The following is a 23,593-nucleotide window of genomic DNA, read 5'->3' as shown; positions in this document are numbered from 1 at the left end:
GGGAGCCCTTGGGGCCTGTTTTTCTTCTTGGCAGTGATGTGTTGAACTTGGTCACATGCAAGCTGATCACAAATGGTGACCATTATTTTTGCCTCTTAGGAGAAGGGAGAAGGTCACAGAACCCGTAGCTCTAAAGGTCCTTGTGCTCTTTGCAGCCAAGTGCTTGGGGGTCAGGGAGTAGCTTGCTTAAAAGTGGCTAAGCATTTCTGACCTGTTCCTTGTGGTCGAGCAGGCTTGCCTGTGGTTCGTGATTGTTTTCTTTAGCTAGAGCAGGTCACGGTGGGGGGTATTGGGGGGGTGGGCGGTGAGGCTGGGAGCATGGATGAGCCCGGCTCCCCTGGTGGGGTAGGTGTTTGCAGCGCCTGGCGCAGTGAAGTGCTTGGTCGCCGTCACTGCCTCACAGCACCAGCGTGTCACGGAGGCCTCGGCCCCCTTGTGTAGGTGCCCTTCTCACCCTCCTAGGCCCAGGTTTAGGGAACCGTGGGCCGGGGCCCACCGACTGCCCAGGAAGCTGTTGACATTCTGAACCGGATGATAGACCGTTGTTGTGTCACTGTGTCAGGAACAGAAACCCACTCAAACTAGCTGTGGCACGAGGCAGGGCGGGCACGCTGACTGGCGCAGTCTTGGGGCAGGTGGTCAGCTCAGGCCCAGTTCTAGAAGTTGCTGAGGGAGGCACGTGCCCACCCTGTGAGGCAATGTTCCCGGTGTAAATTGAGGCTAATGAGAGTGCGGCTAAGTGACTTACGTCCGCCAGGCTGTTCTCTTCTGGAAAGTATGGATGGCGGTGATGGCAGTCCTTGAAGTGAGTCCAGGACTGTAAGGTGATGGATCTGGGTTAGCTCATCCACTCGTGACCACAGCCTGCGAGGGAAGGGCTGGTTATTGTTACACCTCCTCCTTGTGAGACTTGTGGCAACGGTTCCCTGAGTTAATCTGGGACAAGGTGCCGGGCACGTGTGAAGTCCCCAGGCAGGCTTCCTGCAGGCATTGCACTAGTGAGGTCGCCTTGCGGGCGCCCGTGGGCTGGAAGCTGGGACTTTGGGATGGAGGGATTCCGGGCCCGGCGAGGTCCTGCTGTCATTCTGGTTCTGTGCCCCACGCTTCCTTGTGGGGATCTGCCCCCACCTCCTCTCCCTCCGGGTCTGTCTCTGCTCCCTCATCATTCTCCGCCCTCTTGTTTGGCCTCTTTGGCTGAGGTGCCAACACTACTGCCTCGGCTGTGTCCTTCCATACCAACTAGAGCTTCTGTCCAGGTGTTGATTGAAACCCCAGAGAGGGACGGTCCGGTGGGCCTAGCTGGTGTCTGCAGGCCAGGCCGGCCCCTGCAGCTGCTTCCGTTCGGGTGACCAGCCTTGGTCTGAGCCACTGCGCGTTGGAGGTCTGGCCACCTCGCCCTTGCCCGTTCAGCAGCAGTGCAGACGCGAGCAGAATGTCTGAGAAGGCGGGGGGTGGGGTGGTGACTGGCAGAGAGTAGGTGGTCCCACGTTCGTCTGTGGGACCGCTGGAGGCTTTCCAGTGCTTGTTCGGGCATCTGAGTCGGGGTCTGGTTCCCCGTTCCCCTTGCCCTGCTCCCCACGGGCGGCCTTTTGTTTGGGTCATGAGCTGTCGCTCGTTGCCGTGTCAGGCTGCTCCTGGGGCTTGGCTGTGTGCCATTCGCATCAGGGGTTTAGTCACGGAACGCGGCATTCTGGCCGGCCTCCAGGATCCTCGCCAGGAGCCACCCCTCCCCCTGCAGATTTCCCACCGTCCCTCCTCGGGCCGTCAGCCTCGCAGACCCAGAGGCTCACCTAGTCACTGTGATGGGAGCCCAGCTCCAGCTGGTCTCGACTGTCCTCACCAGAGGCGCTGCATGTGGGCTGGTCTGCCAGCTTTTAAACTTACTGTTAACAAAGCTGCCAGGAGTCATGGAAGCTTGTGACCGCCTGAGGGGCAAACTCATCATGGTGAGAACACTGCACGGGAAGGCGCGTTATTCTAGGGCTGCCAGAAGATACTAGAATCAGCTGGGGGAAGCCGTGTCCTGGCTGGAGTGCTGAAGCGCATCAAGTCCCTCCTGGCCTGACGCCCCATGTCCGTGGAGGTGTGCGGGCTGGTGGTGCTGAGGCTGGCCTGGCTGCCGGCCCGGCCTCTCCACGGGCAACCCTGGGCGTGCACGGCCAGATTTCTCCCCAAGATTCCTTCTCTTTCACTCCATTTGACTAGTGTCCCTTCTGATTGACACTTGCCTACTTTAGTGACGTTCAGATCTCCTTTCTCTTTCTGGCCTGGGAGTCATTTCATGTCTTTACCTTGGGAGTTATTTAGAGAAAGAGGGAGGGGATAAAAAAAAGGGAGAGAGGCCTGTGGCGGGGAAGTTTGGATGTTTTAGTAGCTAAGTCTGGGGAGGGAGAAGGCGGCAGAGAAGGGGACCCTGAACACAGGATCATTATCCTTCTGAACCTTGGGAGAGGCGCCTCTGTGGTTTGGGGGGCCATGCCTTGGGCTGCATTTTTGGGGTTAGGGAGGGGCTCAGAGAAGGGAGACACCAGCCCAGGGTCACCGAGACCCTGACAGGCAGATGGAGGATTAGATCCAGTCATTCCTCCGGGCATGTCATTACCTAGAGCAGAGCAAAGCACATTTACCAACATCTGTTTGAAGCTGCCAGGGAGAAAAAGTCCCCGAAGTTTCTTTCAACTGAGAATCATAAATTGAGGGGGACAGAACACGCATTCCTGCTGACTATGTACGTGGAAGTGTTACTGCTCCTTGCTGAGGGCCTGTGCTTGGAGTTGGGTTTTGGCAAATGCGGAGCTGGTTCACTGGACAGCTTGGGTCCTCGGCCCCTTCCTCTCCCCATCAGGTCCAATGTTCCCCGACTTCTCCCAGTCCTGCCATTGGGTCTGGGGTTGGGGCGCTGCCAGGCTTTGGGGGATCTAAAGGCGAGTCCCCTGGGAGTGCCACAGGCAGGGAGGGGACAGCGACATCATTTTAATCCTCCGACGTAGAGGAGGAGGAATGAATGGTCGAAGTGTCCTCTGAATGCTTCCACCACCCTCTTCTAACTCATCCTTCTCTCACTGGGCTCGTACAAAATAGCCTCTCAACAGCTCTCTATCCCTGTCTGCCATCCATCCATCCTTCTTTCAGCAGCCAGAGTGATTTTTTAGAATGTACATCAGATTGCCTCATTCTCCTGCTCCAAATCCGGAACCCTCACTGTGCCCACCCGGCCCCCACTCACCCCGCAGCCTCACCTCCTCCCGTTTCCCCTCTGCCTGCTGCCCTGGCCATACCAGCCAGCTTTCACTTCCTCCTCCCCTCGAGCTCCTCCTGCCTTTAGGCTGCGGCCCAAGGGCTGCTGCGTTAGAGAACACCGTGGCCCGGCCGCCCACCACACCGCACGCGGCGCGGGCCTTGGTTTCACTCTATTGTAACCCTAGGTGTCTCCACTTCTCCGACCTTGGTGTACCACCTGAAATTGTGTATTTGTGTAATTACCTGATAACGCCTGTCCCTGAACCCCTACCTGCACTAGCCTTTGAGGTACGTGAGGGCAGGACCATGTCTGTTTTGCTTCCAGTGTGACCCTGACCCTAGTCAGAGCCAGGCCCGCAGCTGGGATTCAGGGGAGCACGTCAGTGCCGGGGTGGGGTGTGGGCATGCTGAAGGGAGTGGACGTCTGGCAGTTGGAAAAATGACGTCTGGCTGGGGGCAGAGGAAGAGGGGCCTCGACAGTGTCTGCGATCGCTCTGTGGCCCCAGTGCATCAGGCCCGCTGCAGCTGGCACAGGGTCAGGGTCGTGTATTATGACGGGAAATCCACTTGGGCCGGGTAGGCGTGGTGTCCGGAATCCTGGTGGGTGATGCTGGTCTTTACTCCACCCGTGGATTTGCGTTGTGTAGTTGGAGTCCTGTCTTTGCTTCAGGGAGTGGAATCTGACGGCTGTGTGTGAGTTAGATTGGAGGCTGAAGCAGAGCTGAGGGGACCTGCTGCAGAAGAGCCCAGGGAGGGCCTGGAGCCCTCGAACTGGGGGGCGGGGGAAGTGGCTGGAGAGCAGGGAGTGGGAGGTGACTGGGTGGGACTGCCTGGTCTTGGGCACCGACCAGCTCTGGGATGGGAGGGAGGGTGGTACCACCATCTTCTGAGGTGGGAGCGGTTTTGAAGGTCATGATCAGTTGGGGGGCCAGTACGGTATCCCAGTAGAGCTTTCTGGCGGGCGGTTATAAACGTGGGTTTAGTTATTGAAGATTGAGGGCCTAGCCAGAGGTGAGGGCTCGAGAGCTGTCACCTTCACGGAGCCGAGAGCTGGAGCCAGGACCTTTGCTGGGTTTGCCAAGGGCGTCAGAGGCCACGGAGCCGTGATCCAGCGACACCTTCACGCAGGAATCAGAGAAAGAGACAGTGAGGGGAGGAGGACCACTGTGTTCTGAAGGCTGAGAGCAGAGAGCTCCTAGGAGGACGAGGGGAGGGGTCTTGGTTTCAGGGCGAGCTGATACCAGCCCCCGCTCACTGCACGCTCTCACCGAAATGTATGTGTAATAAAATGTGAAATTAAATTATGTGGCGGGCGTTATTAAAATGTATGAAAAGGGGGCATATATGTATACGTATAGCTGATTCACTTTGCTGTGCAGTATAAACTAACACAATGTTGTAAAGCAACTATACTCCAGTAAAAAAAAAAAGCATGGTTGGCACTAGTGTCAGCCCATTTCAGAGAGGAGGCAGCCGAGTCACAAAGAGGCTGGGTAACTTGCTGGATTGAAGTTGGGGAGCAAGGACTTGAACCCAGGCCAGTGGGCGGAGCCTGTACCCTGACCTCACCACGATGCTGGGGAGCGAGAAATAGGAGGCAGAGAGGTGGACACTTTCTCTTCCCTCTGTGAACTTCTTAAAAGAGGTAGCAGTGAGTGGAATAGTTTGGTGGGGACAGCGGGGTAGAAGGAAAGGTGAGAAAAGCCCTTAAGGTTCCCTTAGGTCAACCTCTTAAGAGCTGGGGAATCTTGAGCAGGACCAGACCAGGTGTAAGCAGAGGAGGAGGTCACACGACAGATGACTTAGGGCAACGAGACGTGCGTCCTTCCGTGACTTGAACAGCAGCTAATGCACCTATGAAAGTCTTTAGTGCCTCTTGCCTGTTGTTTCTAGAGATGACATAACGGCCTCACTTCTTCCAAATGCCTTTCCCACTTGATGCAGGGCAAGTGGCGCTGTAGAAAGCAGCAGTCAGTGGGCTGTGCTGCCCTCGTGTGTCCATCTTCAGACACTGCAGGTGGGAGCGGATCTAGCAGCTCATTTATTATTCCCTGGTTCTGAGGTTGGCTCTGGATATGGACTTCATGCATAATTCCAGGTGGCTCCAGATCAAAGAGGTTCATAAATATGTCATGGGATGTAACGTACAGCATAGGGAATATAGTCCATAATATTGTAATAACTTTGTCGGTGGCAGATAACACTACATTTATCCTGGTGATTAATTTGTAGTGTAAATAAATGTTGAATCACTATGCTATACACCTGAAACGGATATTATTGTATGTCAGCTATACTCAGTGAAAAAAAAAAGGTTAAGTGGGAAAATAGGGCCTCCGGTCAGGGACTGATACCAAGTCTGAGATTACGGCCCAAAGAGATGAAACAGGGAGCAGATGAAAATCCAGTGTGCCAGACGGGTAAACATTTGTAAGTAACCTGATTTAGCAGGTGAGCCAGGGTCTGCACTGTGTCCTTGTCTCATGGGGAAAATGAAACGAGAACAGAACCCTGACTTTCTCTCTGTGGTTGCTGTGTGTGCGCAGATACCCCCCTCGGGAGCCTGGAGAACGGGACAGGACCCGATGACCACGTCCTTCCAGAGCCTGGACCTCGGTACAGGTGAGTATTCAGACCCCAAGCTGCCTCTGGGGTTGAACTGTCCTCTTTACAACTCTGCCTTCTATTCTTTTTTAAAGATGGGTGGGCGCCTGCTGGGACTGAAGGGCAAGGCCTCACTTCACGTTAATTTAGTTTAGGTTCGGTCTAACATCCCAGAGTGCGAAGTGCCCAGGGCTCTCAGGCCCGAGACTTGGTATGTGTCAAATTTCACTTGCATACCACGTTTACTTTTTCCACTTTGGGAACCATATCTGGGTACCTCCACCATCACAATTTGCTTGATTTTACTGTTTGATAATGATAACAATATTACAATTTATAATCGTAATATTACATAATATTTAAACCACTTTGATATTATATATCTGTGAAGTGCTTAGTCTGCCATTCAGTAGCAAGCACCACGTTGGTTTTCTTTTTTTCCACATGAAAGTATCTCAAGGGAAAGCTGAGTTGTCCAGAGTCACTGGACATTTGGTGGCAGAGCTGAGATGGACACTGAGGGCTCCCTGACGCCACCGCGATCCTTGTTGCTCTTACAGCTTTTTCCTTCTTCTCTCCATGGGTTTAAATTGGTGTCCCCAGGGTGTAGCCTCTGCATTTTCAACCTTGGCTCCAGAGTGGGGTCATTGTTTACCTCCACTCATGCTTGGTGTTCCGGTCTTGCCCTGTGCTCTGAGAATGGCACTCCCTGTAGGAGGCTCGTCCGGATTAGTACGATACCAGGAAGGGTTGGTGTTGCCAGATGCATCCAGGACGCTGAGTCCTTCCTGCTGTTTATTTTAGAAAATTTGGAAAATGCAGCAGTACAGGAAACGACATCACTCTTAACCCCAACTCCATTTCATCGGTGATGTTTTTGGTCCTTTTCCTCCTGGTGTGTGGGTGTGGCTGTGGTAACCGGATTATGATCTTGCCATTTTCATGACAGATGTGAAGTGCTGTTTTTCCACGTTGCAAATTCTTTGTAACTACACAGTCAACTCTCGTTATTTGTGGTGGTCGTGTTCTGTCAAGGTGGAACCATTGCTCCTAGGTTCCTGGGAGTGTCTGGTCACAACATTTTTGTCAACAGATCAACAGATCTGTCAACAGATCAGTATATACCTATGTTTTATGCCAGTTCCTGTTTAAAGACACCTTATTTAACATATGTTGTTGATGCACTTACGGTGAACTCGAGGCCAACAGCCCTATCCTTAGGCCTGAACGAGGGCCACCTCACACGTGTATTTTCTCCGTCAGGCACTTCGCAGTCTTGCCTTCAGGAACACCAGGCAGCACTTCAGCACTAGCTTGGGGCCATTTTAGATGCAAAATCAGCAACAAAAAGCACAAGAATGTGAACAATGTGGTGCTAAATAGCTCGCCAGAAGGACAGAATGATAGTTGAAAGAAGGCAGGGCTTGCCTTGTTTGGCAGGAGGTGGGAGCATGCACGTCCATGACTCAGCCTTCTGACCACTCTGTGGGTGTTCATGGGTGACCATGTTATACCTGAGAGCTGGGAGTTTTGGGGTTACAAGTAAACTGCAGGGAGTAGGCGAATTTGCAGCTATGGAACCCACAAATGAGGACCGACTATGATTTCAAAGGGCATCCTTCCCTTCCTTCTAGTTCGTAAACCTGAACAAGCGTAATGCCTGCTGGTTTTTGAATGGTGAGGAGGTGTGTTTTAAGTGGCCGACTATAACTTCCCTCTGCCTGCCTTTCCCAGTGTGGAAGCCAGTCCTCCAGGCCAAGGAAGTCCTCTGAGCAGCCTGTTACCTTCTGCCTCGGTGCCAGAGTCCATGACAATTAGTAAGTACTTTCTGAGCAGCTTCTGCCGATGCCAGGATGACTCTTAGGCCTGCACATCGAGGCAGTGCCTTTGTGCTTGCTCCTGCGTGACCGTGGACTTTACAGAGTGTGGGGTGAAGTCAGGTGTGTGTGTGCCTGGTCGTGGACTTGGAGTGTGGTGCGTGGTCGTAAACTCCCTGAGCTGTAAAACATGATACCTGGGTGTGTGAATGCTCTAAAGGACGTGCTTCAGAGGTGGAGCAGGATTGAGGCAGAGGGAAACTTCTGTTGTTCACGGTTTCCGGGTTTGTCTCCTGCAAGGCCGTCAGCTACAGAGGAACTTTCTAGTTGGGTTTCCTTTGTAGCTCTGGAGGAATCACTTTTGTAGGTAAGGGAGAGAGTGTCTCTCAAAGATGAATGAAGGTTGCTACTGATCAGGTTCAAACTGTTTGCAACCTCACCACTCAGTAAAAGTATTAGCGATACAGCAATTACGGTTAGGTTTGAGTGGCTTTATGTAATAAAGAATGAACCAGCAAACTGTGGCTTAATGTGATAGGAATTCATCGCTCTGTCCAGAGGTAGGAAGGCTGGGCCGGTATGTAGCTCCATGGTCATTGGAGACCAGGGCTCCTTCTATCTTGCCTCATAGTCCAAAATGGCTGTTTTAGCTCCAGCCATCCCATTCTCATCCCAGGTACCAGGAAGGAGGAGGGGGCAAAGGAGAGACTTCTTCCATTTCCACAGGTAGGATTCAGGGGTCTGAACTTGCACAGGGGAAGAAATGACGACTTTTTTCTCTAACCTCTGACTGAAATTCAGTATTTATTTTTTATTATTTTACTTGATTTTTCAATTAAAGTGTAGTTGTTTACAATATTATTAGTTTCAGGTGTACAACATAGTGATTCAAAATTTTCATAGATTATACTTCATATAAGTTATTGTAATACATTGGCTATAGTCTCTGTGCTGTATAATATGTCCTTGTAGTTTATTTTATCCATAGAAATTTGTACCGCTTACCCCTCCCCCATCTTGCCCCCCCCTCCTCTCCCCACTGGTAACCACTAGTTTGTTCTCTGTATCTATGTCTGTTTCTGTTTTGTTATATTAATTTGTTTGTTTTATTTTTAAGATTCCACATATAAGTGATATCATACAGTATTTGTCTTTTTCTGTCTCACTTATTTCACTAAGCATAGTACCCTCCAGGTCCACCTGTGTTGCTGCAATGGCAAAATTTCATTCTTTTTTATGGCTGAGTAATATTCCATTGTGTGTGTGTGTGTGTGTGTGTGTGTGTGTGTGTGTGTGTATACCACATCTTCTTTATCCACTTATCTGTCCATGAACAGTTAGGTTGCATTTTCTTTAATTATGAAAGTAGCAGCAAACCATAGGACCCTTAGTAGCCTTGGCAAAATGGGTGACTTGGTCACTGATAGAAGTCACAGGCACCTGTAACAGTGATATGGAAAAATCTCACAATGTCATTTCTGCTTGAAAATACAGTAGTTTTTTAATGTGATAAAAAATCCTGTATATTAGTGTGTCACTTTTCCTTTTTACATTTTAATAATTCTATTTCAATTTAATCAGTTTCCTTTGTAATCTTGGGTGTTTTATTTTATGTATTTTAAAACATTTTTCTGAGAAGAGGCCCATGGGCTTCATCACCAGACTGCGGAATGGGTCTGTGACACAAAAAAGATAAACTTCTCCCCTCCCCCAAGCTGTAAGGACCCTTCCTAGAAGGTGCACACAGTTTCCCACTTGTGTGGCCAACAGCCATCCCGAGGCCTCCCCTGGCTGCTAAGGAGGCAGTGTGTCCTATCTGTCCACCTGCCCACTCTCCGCCAAAAAAAAACCCACCCATGGCTAAGGAAGGAAGAGGGGTTCGGGGGGCAACCAGCATTCTGATTGAAGGGTGAGGAAGGAAATGAGTAGGCGCTGTGAGGTTGGGGTGTGGGGATTGGGTGGTCTCACTGCGTAACCAAGGCATGTGGTTTACGCTGGTACCTCTCAGCCTCGGGTTCAGCTGAGCAGATGTTTCTGTATCTGCCAGTGTGTGGGACACACGGGCCAGAAGAGCACTAAGGTCACTGGTTTTCAAATTTCAGGTATTTTTTTACCTCTGTACTATTACCTACCCTGCCATTTTTTAAGAATGGGTGCCCCTAAAAAACCTGAATGCCTTTGTTTAAAAATGGACTTTTATATGCTTACTGTGAACGGAGAGCCACTCTTAGTTGACTTAAATAGCAGGGAACTGTGAAAGTAAAGACAAGAAGAGGAGCCAGTGTTAGTAATTCGGCCTGGATGTGGTTGCCTCTCTAAGCATGAGAAGGTATCTCCGTGCTAATCCACTCAGGTACTTTTCCTGCCATCATCGGAAGGAGTGGGAAGGGGAGAGGAATTCTCGCTGTGGCGCACGGTTAGTTGATGCCTCGTCCTTCTAGCACCTGCAGTGCTGCCTCTTCACGTGGGTCACACCTTGACCTAGAGGGGTGAGACTTTACCCTGGCCCTGAAGTGCATCTACTCTAAAGACCCCGAAATCGAGGATGTGGAGGCCAGGCTTCATGGGCACCTCATCCTAGGCACCATTTGTAGGGATACAGGCATCTCCACACCGCCACTTCCCCCCACCCTGTGGTACCTAGCACTGTGCTTCCGCACAGGTCTCCTGCACCCTGGCATGAGGTCCCGCCATCTCAGACACAATTCTCTTTGTCAGCTGCTCTTGGGGTCGACAGAGATCGTGGTCTGTAGGTCTCCCTCAGCCATCTTCTGACCTTGAGGAGGGTGCTGGCCCTGCTTGTGTGTTTTCGCTAAGGACATGCCTCTGAGCGCACTCGAGTGATGTTGATGGCAAGGATTTAGACTGTTTTTCTTGTTTTTAGTCGTACACTTTTCTAAAAATGTAAATCCGGTGTTCTTATTTGGTATCTTTGGCAAATAGAGGCATACCCAGACTTTACAACCTGCATCTCTGAAGAAAAATGTCACTACATCCACATTTTGACCCTCGACACCCTGTAGTGGTGTGGTTTGTGGGTGATAAGTGTGTATGGCGGGAGGGGGTTCTGTTTTCTGCGGTGGCTGTAAATTTCAGGACACCTTCAGGGGACAGCAATGTTGTCTGTCCTGTGGGTGTTCCAGACGAGAGATCAGAATCCTGAGAAATTTTGAGCGGTGGGTGGTTTTGACTTGTACCCTCCCCATCCTGCCCCTGCCTCCTGTGTCATCGCAAAAAAATAAGAAGAGCGAGTCTGTCTGGGTATCCAGGGTGTGCTCCTTTGCTAGGGTTGTTGTAACAAAATACCACAGACTGGTGGCTTAGACAACAGGAATTTATTTCTCATAGTTCCGGAGGCTGGAAGTCCCCCAAGGTCAAGGCGCCGGCAGTCTTGGTTTCTGGCGAGGCCTCTCTCCCTGGCTTGATGACCTTCTCTCTTTGAGCATGCATCCCTGGTGTCTCTTCCTTTTATAAGGATGCTTTAATTACCTCTTTAAAGGTCCTACCTCCAAATACAGTCAAAACATATGAATTTGGGAGGGATGCAATTCAGTCCATAACAGCGGGTGTCCCAGGAGTGGTGTCCCAAGAGATCTCCAAGTTCAGGATGAGAATTGCATCCCAGCATGTGAAGCATGTAGGATTGCACTCCAGAGGAGATGCCCGACTCTCACAAACCCCAGAAGAGCTTGTTAGAGGAACCCCAACTCTGTTCCCTGGAGCGGAGAGTGTTTCCCTCACATCCCACCAAGTGGCTCCCGGCCTGCACTGAATAATCGGGCCAGGTGGCTGTCTCGGCCCTGTCATCGAGCTGGAGCTTGCGTACTTAACCCTTGGTGCTGCGGGTAATTGACAAGTCCTCTGCCAAGCAGCCTCCCCCCCTTGCATGTCTCTGAAACGGCAAGGGGTTTTGTCCCAGACTTTTGGGGCATATATTATTGTTACTTAGTGCCCAAGAGAAGATGTGTGATCCCACCCCCATTACTGCTCTCTCTTCAGGCTCTTTGGTACTTAAGAAAACACAAAAGCCTGTTATGAAAAACTAGTTATTGAGGGGAGTAGTAAAGACAGTTACGGGTAAACCCAGACACCCGTAATTCTGCCTCAGGGGTCCTTTCCATTCCTGCATTTGGGGCGTGCAGAGTTGTAGCTGGTTGGAATACAGCGTGCCTGTTGCTTTAGGAGGACATGCTCTGAAACCAGACTGCCCAGGTTCAAGTTCTTAAACCTCCCAGGCTCTTGTTTCCTTGTCTAAACATAAGGATTCGATGAATACTTGTCTCGTATGGTCTGGTCGTTGTGAAGGTTAACCGTGCTGTGCTTAGAGAAGTACTTAGATCACAGAGTTAAGAGCCATGAACGTTAGCTGTTGTGGCTGTGCTTATTTTGTATTCAGCTCTTAACATATATCACAGTTGCCCTTTTTTCCCTCATCTCCCCGTTGTCCTGTTGAACGTGTTGACTGAAGAAAAACGCACAACCTAAAAGTTGTGAGTTGTTTTATTCGGATATGTTACTGAGGACTCTAGCCCAGGACGCAGCCTCTGAGGTCGCTCTGAGAAACTGCTCAGAAGGGGTAAGGGAAGAGTCAGGATATATAGGAGTTTTCTGCTGGAAAGAAAGCATGTAGTTGAACATCAGGAGACTACTGCTAATCGCAAGAACCAAACATCTCAAGTTAATGATTCTAGTGCTTTTCTATGCATGGGAAGATGCAAGCGTCTGGGCTCCTCGAAATGATCCCTTAGATATGCATCTTATCTAGGGCCAGTATCCAAAGCACAGAATTCTTCCTGTTTTTCTCCATCCTGGATTGTCCTCAGGGTAGCATTCCACTGCAGGGTCGGCTGCAGTTGCCAATGGCTTGACCCTTGTAGAACTAGAGTGGCGGGCAGCATTCTCTGTTCACAGATGGCTGCATAATATTCCATCACTTGATTTTTTACAGTTTGCTAGGTTATTTTTTGGGAGGATCACCAGCCAGAGTGTTTTTCTCCCCAGTGAGTTTCTTCATTCATTGTAAGGAAGAATTGAAGAGTGCTATTAGTAAGTGCACTCTAAGAATATTGGCTATTATTTTTTTCTGCTTAAGCGTTCCTTTGTGGTAAATTTGTGGGATACGAGGGCAAGGTTGGGCCATATTTATGGGCTAGTTCTCAATAGCCACTTGTGTTCTGAGTTAGTGTGTTGCCAGGAGTATGACAGCTGCATTTCTTTACCCTCTGCCAACACTAGGTGCTAACATGGTAATGCATTTTTTCTACTTGGAAAATTATCCTTTGTGGTTGGGTGGCTTTGCATTCCCTCCAGGGCAGCCTCTCTTCCCGCTTTTGTTTAACATTTGTATCCCCGGTGTGAGTTGTTGGCTTGGGGCGTGGTCCCCCGTTGGGTGTTCTGCCTGACTTGGGAGGGCAAAGGAGAAAAGGGGGGATGGGACTCCAACAGTCCATCCTGGCTGCTCTTGGAGCTGGTGGCTCGGGGAGGAGGTCGAAAGGAGGCGCCAACAGTCATATTGTGTAAGAATGTGACCTAGTTAAATAATAACATGCTTTAGTAGATCTTACGGCATTGTACCTAAGCGTTTAAAATGCTGTTTTCTCATTTAATCCCCCAGCAGCCTCCTGCAGATAACATCACTCTTTTTGTTTAAGAAAACAGGCTGAGTGAGGTTAAATAACTTGTCCGAGGCCTTACAGCTAGGATGTCATTCAATTTATTGAGCATCTACTGTGTGCAGGGTGGGGTTGCTAGGACGAGTAAGTGGTGAAGCTGGTGATGGACCCAGGCTTCCTGACTCCCAAGTCCAGATGACCTAAAGAGTGTTCTACCATCACCCAGCCAGGGCATGCAGTGCTGCCAGTAATGGGGTGGGCATCTAGGTCTGAGAGCCTTAAATTATTTTCATCATTATTTTTTTAATAGAGCAAGGGATTCCTGGGTGAGGACACTAGGTTTTCCGGATGAGCATACCAGACTTGTTTATTTTCAGGGGCACTTTTCACTCTGAGTACTGGAGTCTGAATGTGTCCCCTCCCCAAGTTTATAGTTTGAAATCCTAATGTCCAATGTGATGATATTAAGAGATGGGGGCCTTTGAGGTGTGATTAGGTCCCGAGGGCAGAACCCTCACAAAAGAGGTGCCAGAGAGCTCCCTTGTCCCCTTCTGCCGTGTGAGGACCCAGCGAGGAGTCTGCAGCCCTCGCCTGGCCACGCTGGCGCTCTGACCTCCGTCTGCCGGCCTCCAGAGACCGTGAGCAGCGCATTTCTGTTTGTGAGCCGCCCGGTCTGCTGTGTTTTGTTACTGCAGCCCGAGTGGACTGAGACACTGAGGGTTAGTGGGGCCGTGACGCTGGGACTGCTGACCTCTCATCCATTACCAGCCACTCTTTGCAAGTTGCTGCTTCTCCGCCTTCCAGTTCACCCCTTTCCACTAACACCCCAGACGCCCCAGGTGACGACTAAGTTGTCCAGGTTATTGTGCCACCTAGTGGATGGTCCAGGAACTAGCCCTGTAGTTTCTCTTCCCCATCACCACCTTTTCCTCCTCAGAACACATGACCTTTGCAACTCTTGGTGTGCTTCTCCTTGTAGATGGTTTAGGGAATTTCGCTAGAGGTTATCATTTTCACATCTACCTGAAATAATAAATGGTGATGATTGTTATTCAAATCCTTTAAACTCCCTTTCCCTTTCTTTTTTCTCCACCTTTATCTCAAAAATCTTTGTCTCTCTTTTATGGGATCAAAAATATGACCTTATTTTATTTTATTTTTTTAAAGAAGATGTTGGGGGTAGGAGTTAATTGATTAATTTTTAAATTTTTAATTATTTTTTATTTTTTTATTTTGGCTGTGTTGGGTCTTCGTTTCTGTGCGAGGGCTTTGTCTAGTTGCGGCAAGCGGGGGCCACTCTTCATCGCGGTGTGCGGGCCCCTCACTATCGCGGCCTCTCTTGTTGCGGAGCACAGGCTCCAGACGCGCAGGCTCGGTAGCTGTGGCTCACGGGCCTAGTTGCTCTGTGGCATGTGGGATTCTCCCAGACCAGGGCTTGAACCCGTGTTCCCTGCATTAGCAGGCAGATTCTCAACCACTGCGCCACCAGGGAAGCCCAATATGACCTTATTTTTAATGGGTACGTAGAAAAGCAGTTTGCCTAATATACTGAAATGGAAGCAAAAGAAAGTCGTGTACTTTTGAAGTGAAATTAGACACAAGAAATCCGTGTTGTCAACCTCTAATGCCTTTAAAAATACCCAGCAGGCCTTCTCATACCATCTTGGAATTGGCACAGAATAGCTTTCCACCTTGTCATTATTTGCTGTTTAAGATGACTTACTCCAGACACCAAATTTTATCATGAATAAAATTCCATTTTCTATTTTGCAGTTCCATTTAACTTTTGGCATTCTTTTAAGCTCAATTTGTGGTAACAATGTTTCAACAGAGTTTTGGATTAAATAGTCCTAGGGTCCTAATCTGGGGTCCAAGAGGGTGCAGATGGGGGTCGTGGGCAAGAGAGAAGCTATGTGAGCTGTCGTGATGGAGACTGACCCAGACCCAGAGCCGTGAGTCTTTTGGAATAACAGGTGTCTCTGCTTTTGGCCGGGAGTGCTTTAGTCTGTGTGATAACAAGCAGAATAGCTAATACTGAGGACTCATAGGCAAATGTGGTTCATGGGGATGGCATAGGAGGGGCTCTTGGTGGTCAGTAATAATTATGATAATGATTAATACTCATTAAATGATATCGCCACAGTCTATGCCATAAACATATCCATCACCTCCCAAAGATTCCTCCCACTCTATTGATCAATTGATTGAATGATTAAGAACACTTAACACCTGATCTGCCCTCTTAGCAAATTTTTGGGGAGTGCTTGTCCTGATGAAGAAAAAAGTGCACTTTCTTTCTATCCTTTTTTTCTCTTTCTTTCTTTCCCTTTCTTTCCTTCCTTCTCTCTCTTTCTTTCTCTGTTAGATTTTTTTTTTTTTTTTGCGGTCCGCGGGCCTCTCACTGCCGTGGCCTCTCTCGTTGCGGAGCACAGGCTTCGGACGCACAGGCTCAGCGGCCATGGCTCACAGGCCCAGCCGCTCCACGGCATGTGGAATCTTCCCGGACCGGGGTACGAACCCGTGTCCCCTGCATTGGCAGGCAGACTCTCAACCACTGCACCACCAGGGAAGCCCTGTTAGATGTTTTTTCATCCATTCCAAAACTCTTTGTGCCCTTGCTGACCAGATGACAGACACTGTGCTGCTCCTGGCCTGTGAACTGCTGAGCAAGAGGCCAGAGTCCTGCCCTGGGGACTCGCCACACCAGTGGGAGGACAGACACATGTGGGGGGCTGTTTTAACGTGGGTTACCAGGGAAGCTCTCTCTTGGGAGACAGTGGGACTGAGGCTGCGTGATGAGGGGACTGGGCCGGGTTTGGTGGCTTCTGGGCAGAGGTGAGGGGGGAGAGCCGAGCAGGAGGATGCTGGATTTTATTCCAAGTGCAGCAGGCAGCCGGCAGAGGGCCTGAAGCAGGCGTGACGTGACTCTCCCACTTGGCCTTGCAAAGGGCAGGCTGTTCACTTGTGTGCCTTCCTTCCCCCTTTCTGATGGCCCTTCCTCGCCTGAGTGGTTGTTGGAGGGCCTCCCTTGTGCCTCACAGGGTGGGGACTCCTGGGTTGACCTGGGTGTCCTAACTCTCTCACGCTGCTGACAGTCCCTAGTGGGTGCCCCAAGTGTGGTGTGCTGACACCCGTAGTTCAGAGAGACGTGCTAAGGGCTGCAGGGGAGCAGAGTGGGGGAGCTTTGGGGGGCGTGATCTGGACACTACCCTGGGGTCAAGCCCCAGCTGCAGTACTTCCCAGCTAGGTTGCTCTTCCTTTATTCCCAGACGCTCTGGGCCCTGTTTCCTCATTTGTAAAATGAAGACACTTAACTCTGGCTTTTCTGGGCCGTTTGGAGGGTTAAATGCACTAATGCCGGAAGGCACAAAACCTGAGCCCCCAACCAGGTGTTGTACGGTAGGTCTTGTATCGAGAAGCTTCCACAGGTGGTGAGCATTGCCATTCTAGTTCTTCAGAGTCAGGTCATTGCCTGGGGAGGCCAAGGACCCAGGTCAGTGAGAGAATCAGCGCCGTGTCCAGCGTCATCTCACCATGTGTGGGTGTCAGCCAGTGGCATCCCTCCAGGGAGGCCAGCTCTTCCTGAAAGCTTTTCTGGAGACCCCCTTTGGAGACCAGTTCTGAACCTGTTCAGTAGCCCCAAGGGTCCACGCTGTAAACCCTAGTCAGAGCCAAACCCCCAGGATTCTGGAGTCTTCACGTTTCCATGCTGGTTCTTTCCAGACGACATCTGGCAGGCTTCAGGTATCAGATCCAGCTGCAAGTTCATACCTATTTCTGGGGCAATTCCAGATCTTCTTTCAGGGAGTGCCTGGAAAATATTAATAATATGGATAGGTCCTCATTTATTTTCCTACTGTGAATCAGGCTATACCTCTACTATCGCTCAGTTTTCACAGCATCCCTGCAAAGTGGGAGTGTTGGCTTCATTTTATAATTGGAGAAGCAGAAGCCGAGAGAGGCTGCAGTGAAGGCCCCACTGTGAGCGTGTAGGGGAGCTGGGGTTCACCCCCACCCCCCTGCTGTTCCTGGACACCCTCAGCTTCTGGAATTCTCTGCCCTCAGAGGGAAGCATTCAGGTCTGTTGAAATGACCCTGTTGTAGAGGCTTCCCTTCCCTGACTGCCCGTCTGCTTCCATCACCCACGCCTTATCACCCACTTTGTGTCTGAGGGCGCCAGGCTTCCGAAGCCCCTGTGGCCTGAGTGTACTGTTTGTTTCTTTTCCCACCCCTGGAAGGTGAGCTCCTCCAGGGCAGGCGCCTGGCCAGCTTGTTCACTGCGAGGCCCCGGTGCCTGAAACCCTGCCTGCCATGGACTTGCTGCTCAAGACACTTTAGTTGAAGGCACGAGGAAGGAAGGAATGAATGTTTATTCTAGTTCTAACACACAGGAAAAATTTACAAAGGCTTCCGTAGGAATGAACTGAAAGTGAGTTCCCCGAAGGTGGGCCCACGTCTGTTTTCATCACCTTTGCATCTCTAGCTTGGTCCGCGGTAAAAACCTAGAACTGTGAGCTGCCCGCGGAGTGAAGGAGTGAGTTAATGTTCCGCCTTTCCCCCTGTTGCGTCAGGGAGTGGGCAGCTGGGGTGGAAGGAGCACCAGCCTGGGTTTCGGGAGCACTTGGCTCTGATTCCGGCCCTTATAGTAGTGGGTCCCTGCACCTCCCTGGGCCTCAGTTTCCCCAACTGTAAAGTGGAGGAGGCCGCCCTCCAGGATTCCTTGCGCTTCTAGCCGTCTGTTCTGAGAAGAGTCATGATACCCACATCCTCCTTCTGCAACCATTCCAGGACCAGGTTGTGGAAGTCTGGATATTTCTAGGGTCATGCCTGGTCTTGTTGGCTGTCCCAGTAGCAAGGCAGGCGTCTTCATTTCCCCCTTGCTGACTGTCTCCTTTGCAAATGTGTTGACTGTTGCCTTGACTTTGAGTGACCTTCAGCAGGGCGAGCGGGTATCCATAAACATACTGGCTCTGACATTTGGCCTGTAACTTCTTCTACTCTGGGCCAGGTGTTGTTCAATGTAGGAAGCATGATGGGTTGGAGAGACAGGATGGTATCTGTGTGAGGGTCCAGGCTCCTCTCCTGGGGACTGCTTTGAAACGACGTTGTCTTCCAGAACGTGTAAAGGAGAATAGTCCTTGCGAAAGGCAAATGTCACCTTCAGGTTTTCATTCTGCGAGGCCAGCAGCCCTTTTATCGTCACTGCCAAATTTCTGTCATCAGTGCTGCTAGATCAGACGTGTAAATCCTTTCTGTCCTTTGCGCATCCTTCATTTTTGTAGTGCCCTGGAGTGGGGTCGTGGACGAATTGAGTTGTGAAGGCAGCCTTTTGAGGAGGAAGGAATGCTGGAGTCAGGCAGACCACAGTGCTGCTGTTCCAGAGCTGTGTGACTTTGGGCAAAGGCCTTAACCTCTCTGAGCTCAGTTTCCCAATCCATGAAATGGAGGTCATATTACCTGCTTGCAGGACTCTTCTGAAGTCTATGTTGTGTCTAGCACAGAGCCTAGAATATATTGTCTGGGTGCTTCCCGGGAGGCCCATAGATAGTTTGGGAGACTTCAGAAGCCTCTTGCACTTGTGTGCAAAATTATGTTTGTGTGTTTGTGCTCATATGTGGATTTTCCTGGGGAGAAGGTCCTTTGCTTTCATCACTCTCCTTCAAAGGATTGCAGACTTTAGAAAAAAAAAAAAAAGAAACACTTTGTGATAATTGCACCTAGTATCTGCCGCAGCCCTAATAATTGCGATATCATTATTCTCGCTGTTGCCATTCTGCTCTCTGACGATCTTTCCAGCTAGACTGGCTGTGTTTTTAGCCACCTCCACTCACAGATTAGCAGTGGGAAGTTATTTAACCTGTCCATGCCTCAGTGTTCTCCTCTATGTAAAATGAATCTGCTAATAGTACACATCTGACAGGGTTGTGAGGATTAAATGAATGACTACATGAGAAATGCTCAAGATAGTTTATATAAATTATGCCTCGATAGGAAAAATGGAAAAGAACATGAACATGAAGTGTGATGGCATAGTAAATGCTCACTGACTGGTAGGTGCTATTTTATTGTTAACGTCCTCAAAGGGTACACTGCTGGCTAGTCATCCCGAAAACAGTATCTGGGCCTTCCTGTTGAACTGCAGGTGGATAGATCCGATTTCCTGTTTTAGTGACACCATCCCTCCTGCAGAGGCCCCTCAAGGTGCCTTCCCGTGGCATCTCCTCCTTAACTTCCCTCTCCTCTAGAGGAGATGAAGCTGTACACTCTTTCTGTGAGGCCGGTGGTCTCAAGAATGGAAGTGTGATCAGATAGGACAGTGATTCTCAGCCAGGGGCGATTTCAACCCCCAGGGGGCATCTGGCAGTGTCTGGGGACGTTGTTGGTTGTCACAACTGGGGTAGGGATGCTACGGCATCTAATGGCTGAGCCCAGGGACGCTGCCATACATCCTACAGCACACGGGACAGGCCCCACACTGGAAAATTATCCAGCCCAAATGTCAGTGCCAAGGATGAGAAACCCTGAACAGGCAATGGGGCTATTTTCCAGGAATCATAGTTTATTTTATACATTTTTTTTTTTAACCACTTGCCTCCTGCATGGTTCAGGGAATGAAACAGGATAAAAACGAACCTGAATGAAATGACAGATCCCAGAAAGCGTTTGTTCAGTGTGTACTTGGGAGCTGTTTAGTTCCATCACCCCTGCACTGAAGGTGATTTAGGGGGGCTGAAGGGCACATAAGGATAAACACCTGTAAAGCTACCAGAATAAATGATCCCAGCCTGATAGCTGTAGTCACCCTCAGCATGTGCAGCTCATTGGTGCTATTTTATTGGAACTTATTGAAAATTCCTTCAGTTGATATTTATTGGCGTTCCTGTCAGCCTTACATTCCTTCACTTCCTCTTTAGAAAATGAGTTTCTACTCTCAAATTAATTTCTTTGAATATATCAATATGATGACCTGGGAGCTGGAAGTTGCAAGAAAGTGGCTCAGTGTGCATCTCTGCCTGTTGCAGGAAGAGCAGCACGGAGCCACCAGGGGGCGCCCTGACCCTTTCTCTGCCTCCCCCTCCCCGCTTTCTTCTGGGGATTGTTGCTGGCTCAATTTTTGATGTCCCGCGCTGGTGCCCTGTTTTAACGGTGAGGGGGTGGGGGGAACTATGGTCTTTTCTAGGTGAAAACATCACCCACACACAGACCATCCTACTCGCCATTAGCACAGCTATCGCCGTACATTGCCAGTGGCTTTCTGAAGGGGAGGTTTAGGTGTCTGGTCCTGTTTTGAAATGGAATATACAGTTAATTAGAAAATAGTTCTCCTTTGTAATTGCTTTTCATGAGATATAATTGATTATCCAGGGATATTTATTCAGCACTTGAATCCTAATCATTGCCTTCTTTTTCCGATTTGGGGGGTGTGCAGTGATAGGTAGTGGAGAGAGTTAAGCCCAGATAATCAGCCTGATTGTTCCCTTTTGTTTTTGTTTTTTGTTTGTTTTTTATTTATTTTATTTTTGGCTGCGTTGGATCTTCATTGCTGCGCGTGGGCTTTTCTCTAGTTGTGGCGAGTGGGGGCTACTCTTCCTTGCGGTGCGCGGGCTTCTTATTGCGGTGGCTTCTCTTGTTGCGGACCACGGGCTCTAGGTGCGCGGGCTTCAGTAGTTGTGGCACATGGGCTCAGTAGTTGTGGCTCGTGGGCTGTAGAGCGCAGGCTCAGTAGTTGTGGTGCATGGGTTCAGTTGCTCCGCGGCACGTGGGATCTTCCCGGAACAGGGGCTGAACCCATGTCCCCTGCATTGGCAGGCAGATTCTTAACCGCTGCGCCACCAGGGAGGCTCGTGATTGCTCCCTTTTGATTTCTCCCCACTTTTGATCTTAAGCCAGGGCAGAGGGGGCAAGAAAAACATCCTCAGTTGTCAGTAGGCCTTGTTCTTCTCCCGGCTGTTGTTGGAAGGGATTCTCAATACTAGTGAGGAGGTCTGGCTTGTCGCCTGGCAACGCAGTTCCAAACACTCGGCAGCTTGGAGAGTGCTGTAGTAAGTGTTCCCAGGGAGATGGCGAGGTCCCCAGCCGCCGCCTTCCTGGCTGAGGGTTTCATGATGCAGGTTAGGAGGCGGTGCTGGGGCAGCAGCCGTCACATTGGTTGTGCTCGAGCCCTCTGGCCCTGAACCACAAGGAGGGAAGCTAGTTGGTGCAACCAACCCGAAGCCTCGTGTTGGGCAAGTTTCTTGAAAGGGGAAACGTCCCACTGAATTTTACCTACTAGATCTTCAGCGACTGATTTGGTAATTGGAACGTTCCAGCTGGAATTTAGACGTGTCTCAATTCTTTATTGATCTATTATTCAGCCCACAAACATTTACTGAGTCTCTGTCACGTGCCACACCCTGGGGAGTCAAGGTGAAGGTGATCCAGCTCTGCATGCAGAAGCTCTGTGCCTGAGTTTCACCATCATTCAGATGCAGATTGTGAGAGAGTCAGCATCAGAGTTCTGAGGACCAGACGAGTTAATACAGATAAAGCGCTTATGCCAGCGCTCGCTACCTAGTTGATGGGAGCTCTTACTGCGCAGACCCTGCCCACAAGGAGTTTAAAATCTAGGGGAAATAACAGTGGTCATAAAATACAGAAGCCAAGAGCCATTGGATGGGGGAAAAGGAAGGCAGTTGGGGCCCTCGGGGGTGATGGGTTCTTTGTCACCTGTGGGCACTGCGTGACCTCCCCGGTGACCTTCCCCCACCCTCACCCTGAATGAGTCCCCCAGAAGTGGGAAATCCTAATCTGAGTTTCAGATCAGTAGTACAGCTTCAGCCCCTTACCTGGAACCCCAGAGGCCTCGAACCTACTGCCGGTGCCGATTGTAAGCAACACAGGCCTTGTTTCCTTGCTCCCCAAGCAGCAAGGGGGAAACCGGTGACAGTCAAGAGGGTGAGGGTACCAAGGATGTGGCCTGGCTGAGGAGAGGATGGTGGAGGAGGAAAGGGCTCCGGTGGCTGCCGGACAGTGAAGGAAGCTTGACAAGGAGGGGAGGGTGCTCCCCAGGGAGGGGCAGCCTGTTCAGAGGCCCCACGACAGAGTAACTCTGCAGGACGCCCAGCCGGTCTGGAGGGGCTTTTCCCATCTCCAGAAGAGATGGAGATGCTGCTGCTTGGTCCCTTGCCATGTTCACTTGCCCTCCACAGTGATCCCAGGGGAGGGGCTGCTGGTACCCATGTTACAGAGGGGTGAAGGGGCTTGTCCGGGAAGGCCGTGTAGCCTTGCCTGGAGCCCCTGCCCAGCCTGCTCCCTTGGGCGTTTCCATGAGCTTCTCTTGCAGGGCGACTGCCTGCTTTAGGGGGTGTCACTGCCCTTGCGAAACTCTCCCCCGACTGCAGTTAAGCAGGCTGTGAGCTCCCCTCATCTCAGCATCGTGTCTGTGCTCGTGGTTCTTTTTTGAGCCAAACATGATTTTTTATTTTTTCCTTTTGAATTTCATCCTTCCAGTCGGGGTCTCTTGCATTCCTGCTGACCCCCTTAGCAACTCAGACTCCTAATTTGTTTGCACACATTGCAGTGAGGGCGCTCGTGACCCCTAAGCCAGAATGACTTTGGACTTGAGCCCTCCCATTCTCTGTCTCTCTCAGCTGGGCTGGTAGCAGCTTATGTAATGGCTTGATGCAGTTCAGAGCGGATCCAAAACAGGCTTCTTGCTCAGCGGATGAGTTATTAGTCACACTTGTTTGAAGTGTCAGCTTTGTTTGAGACATGCCACCAGAGGAACCAGGGTAGCTCGCTTTGTAGAGTTGCAAGAGGAGGGCAGTTACGAGGCTTGACTTGGGGGTGGGAGTCTCCTGGCTGGGCATCGGTGGAACTGGTGACACCGGCCTGTGTTATGAAAGTGGGGGGCAGTGAGAACGCCCCAGCTCCCACAGCCCTGGCTCTGCTGTCTGCTGTGCTCATTCCTTACCCTCCCTGGACCCCCTTTTCCTTATTTCTAAAAGGAGGTAGTAACACCCACCCGTGAAGAGCAGCAGCTCGGCTCAGGGGGCCTGATCTCAGCAATGGAAGGGGGCGCTTGTGTGTCACTCCGGCCCCATTCTTCCCCCTCCCCCTCCTTCAGCCCCCCTTCCTCCGCCTCCCCCTCCTCCCCTGGATCTTAAATACTAACTTTAAAAATTACTATTAACATTTTTGTATGGTATATCAATACATTTACGTGGGGGAAAAGCCTCAACAGATACTGCTGGGCACAGTGAAGTTTCCCTTCCTGCCTCGTCTCAACCCCAGCTCCCCCTGCAGGGCTCTGACCTTTGCGGTTCAACATCTGGAAGAGCA

General features: G+C 50.5%; 1 protein-coding gene across 1 annotated transcript in view; it reads left to right on the top strand.

Annotated features, from left to right (window-relative positions):
- SNX29 (sorting nexin 29) overlaps positions 1 to 23,593 on the top strand; it is a 566,576-nt gene that overhangs the window by 83,584 nt on the left and 459,399 nt on the right. Inside the window, exons 10-11 of the mRNA XM_082671124.1 lie at positions 5,787 to 5,862; positions 7,579 to 7,661. Of these exons, the coding sequence (XP_082527250.1) occupies positions 5,787 to 5,862; positions 7,579 to 7,661 (159 nt within the window). The remainder of the gene's footprint in view (positions 1 to 5,786; positions 5,863 to 7,578; positions 7,662 to 23,593) is intronic.

The sequence above is a fragment of the Grampus griseus genome, assembly GCF_964374135.1.
Source record: "Grampus griseus genome assembly, chromosome: 14".
NCBI lineage: Eukaryota > Metazoa > Chordata > Mammalia > Artiodactyla > Delphinidae > Grampus > Grampus griseus.
Note: the sequence above shows the minus strand (reverse complement) of the source record. Positions and strands in the feature narration are given on the sequence as shown.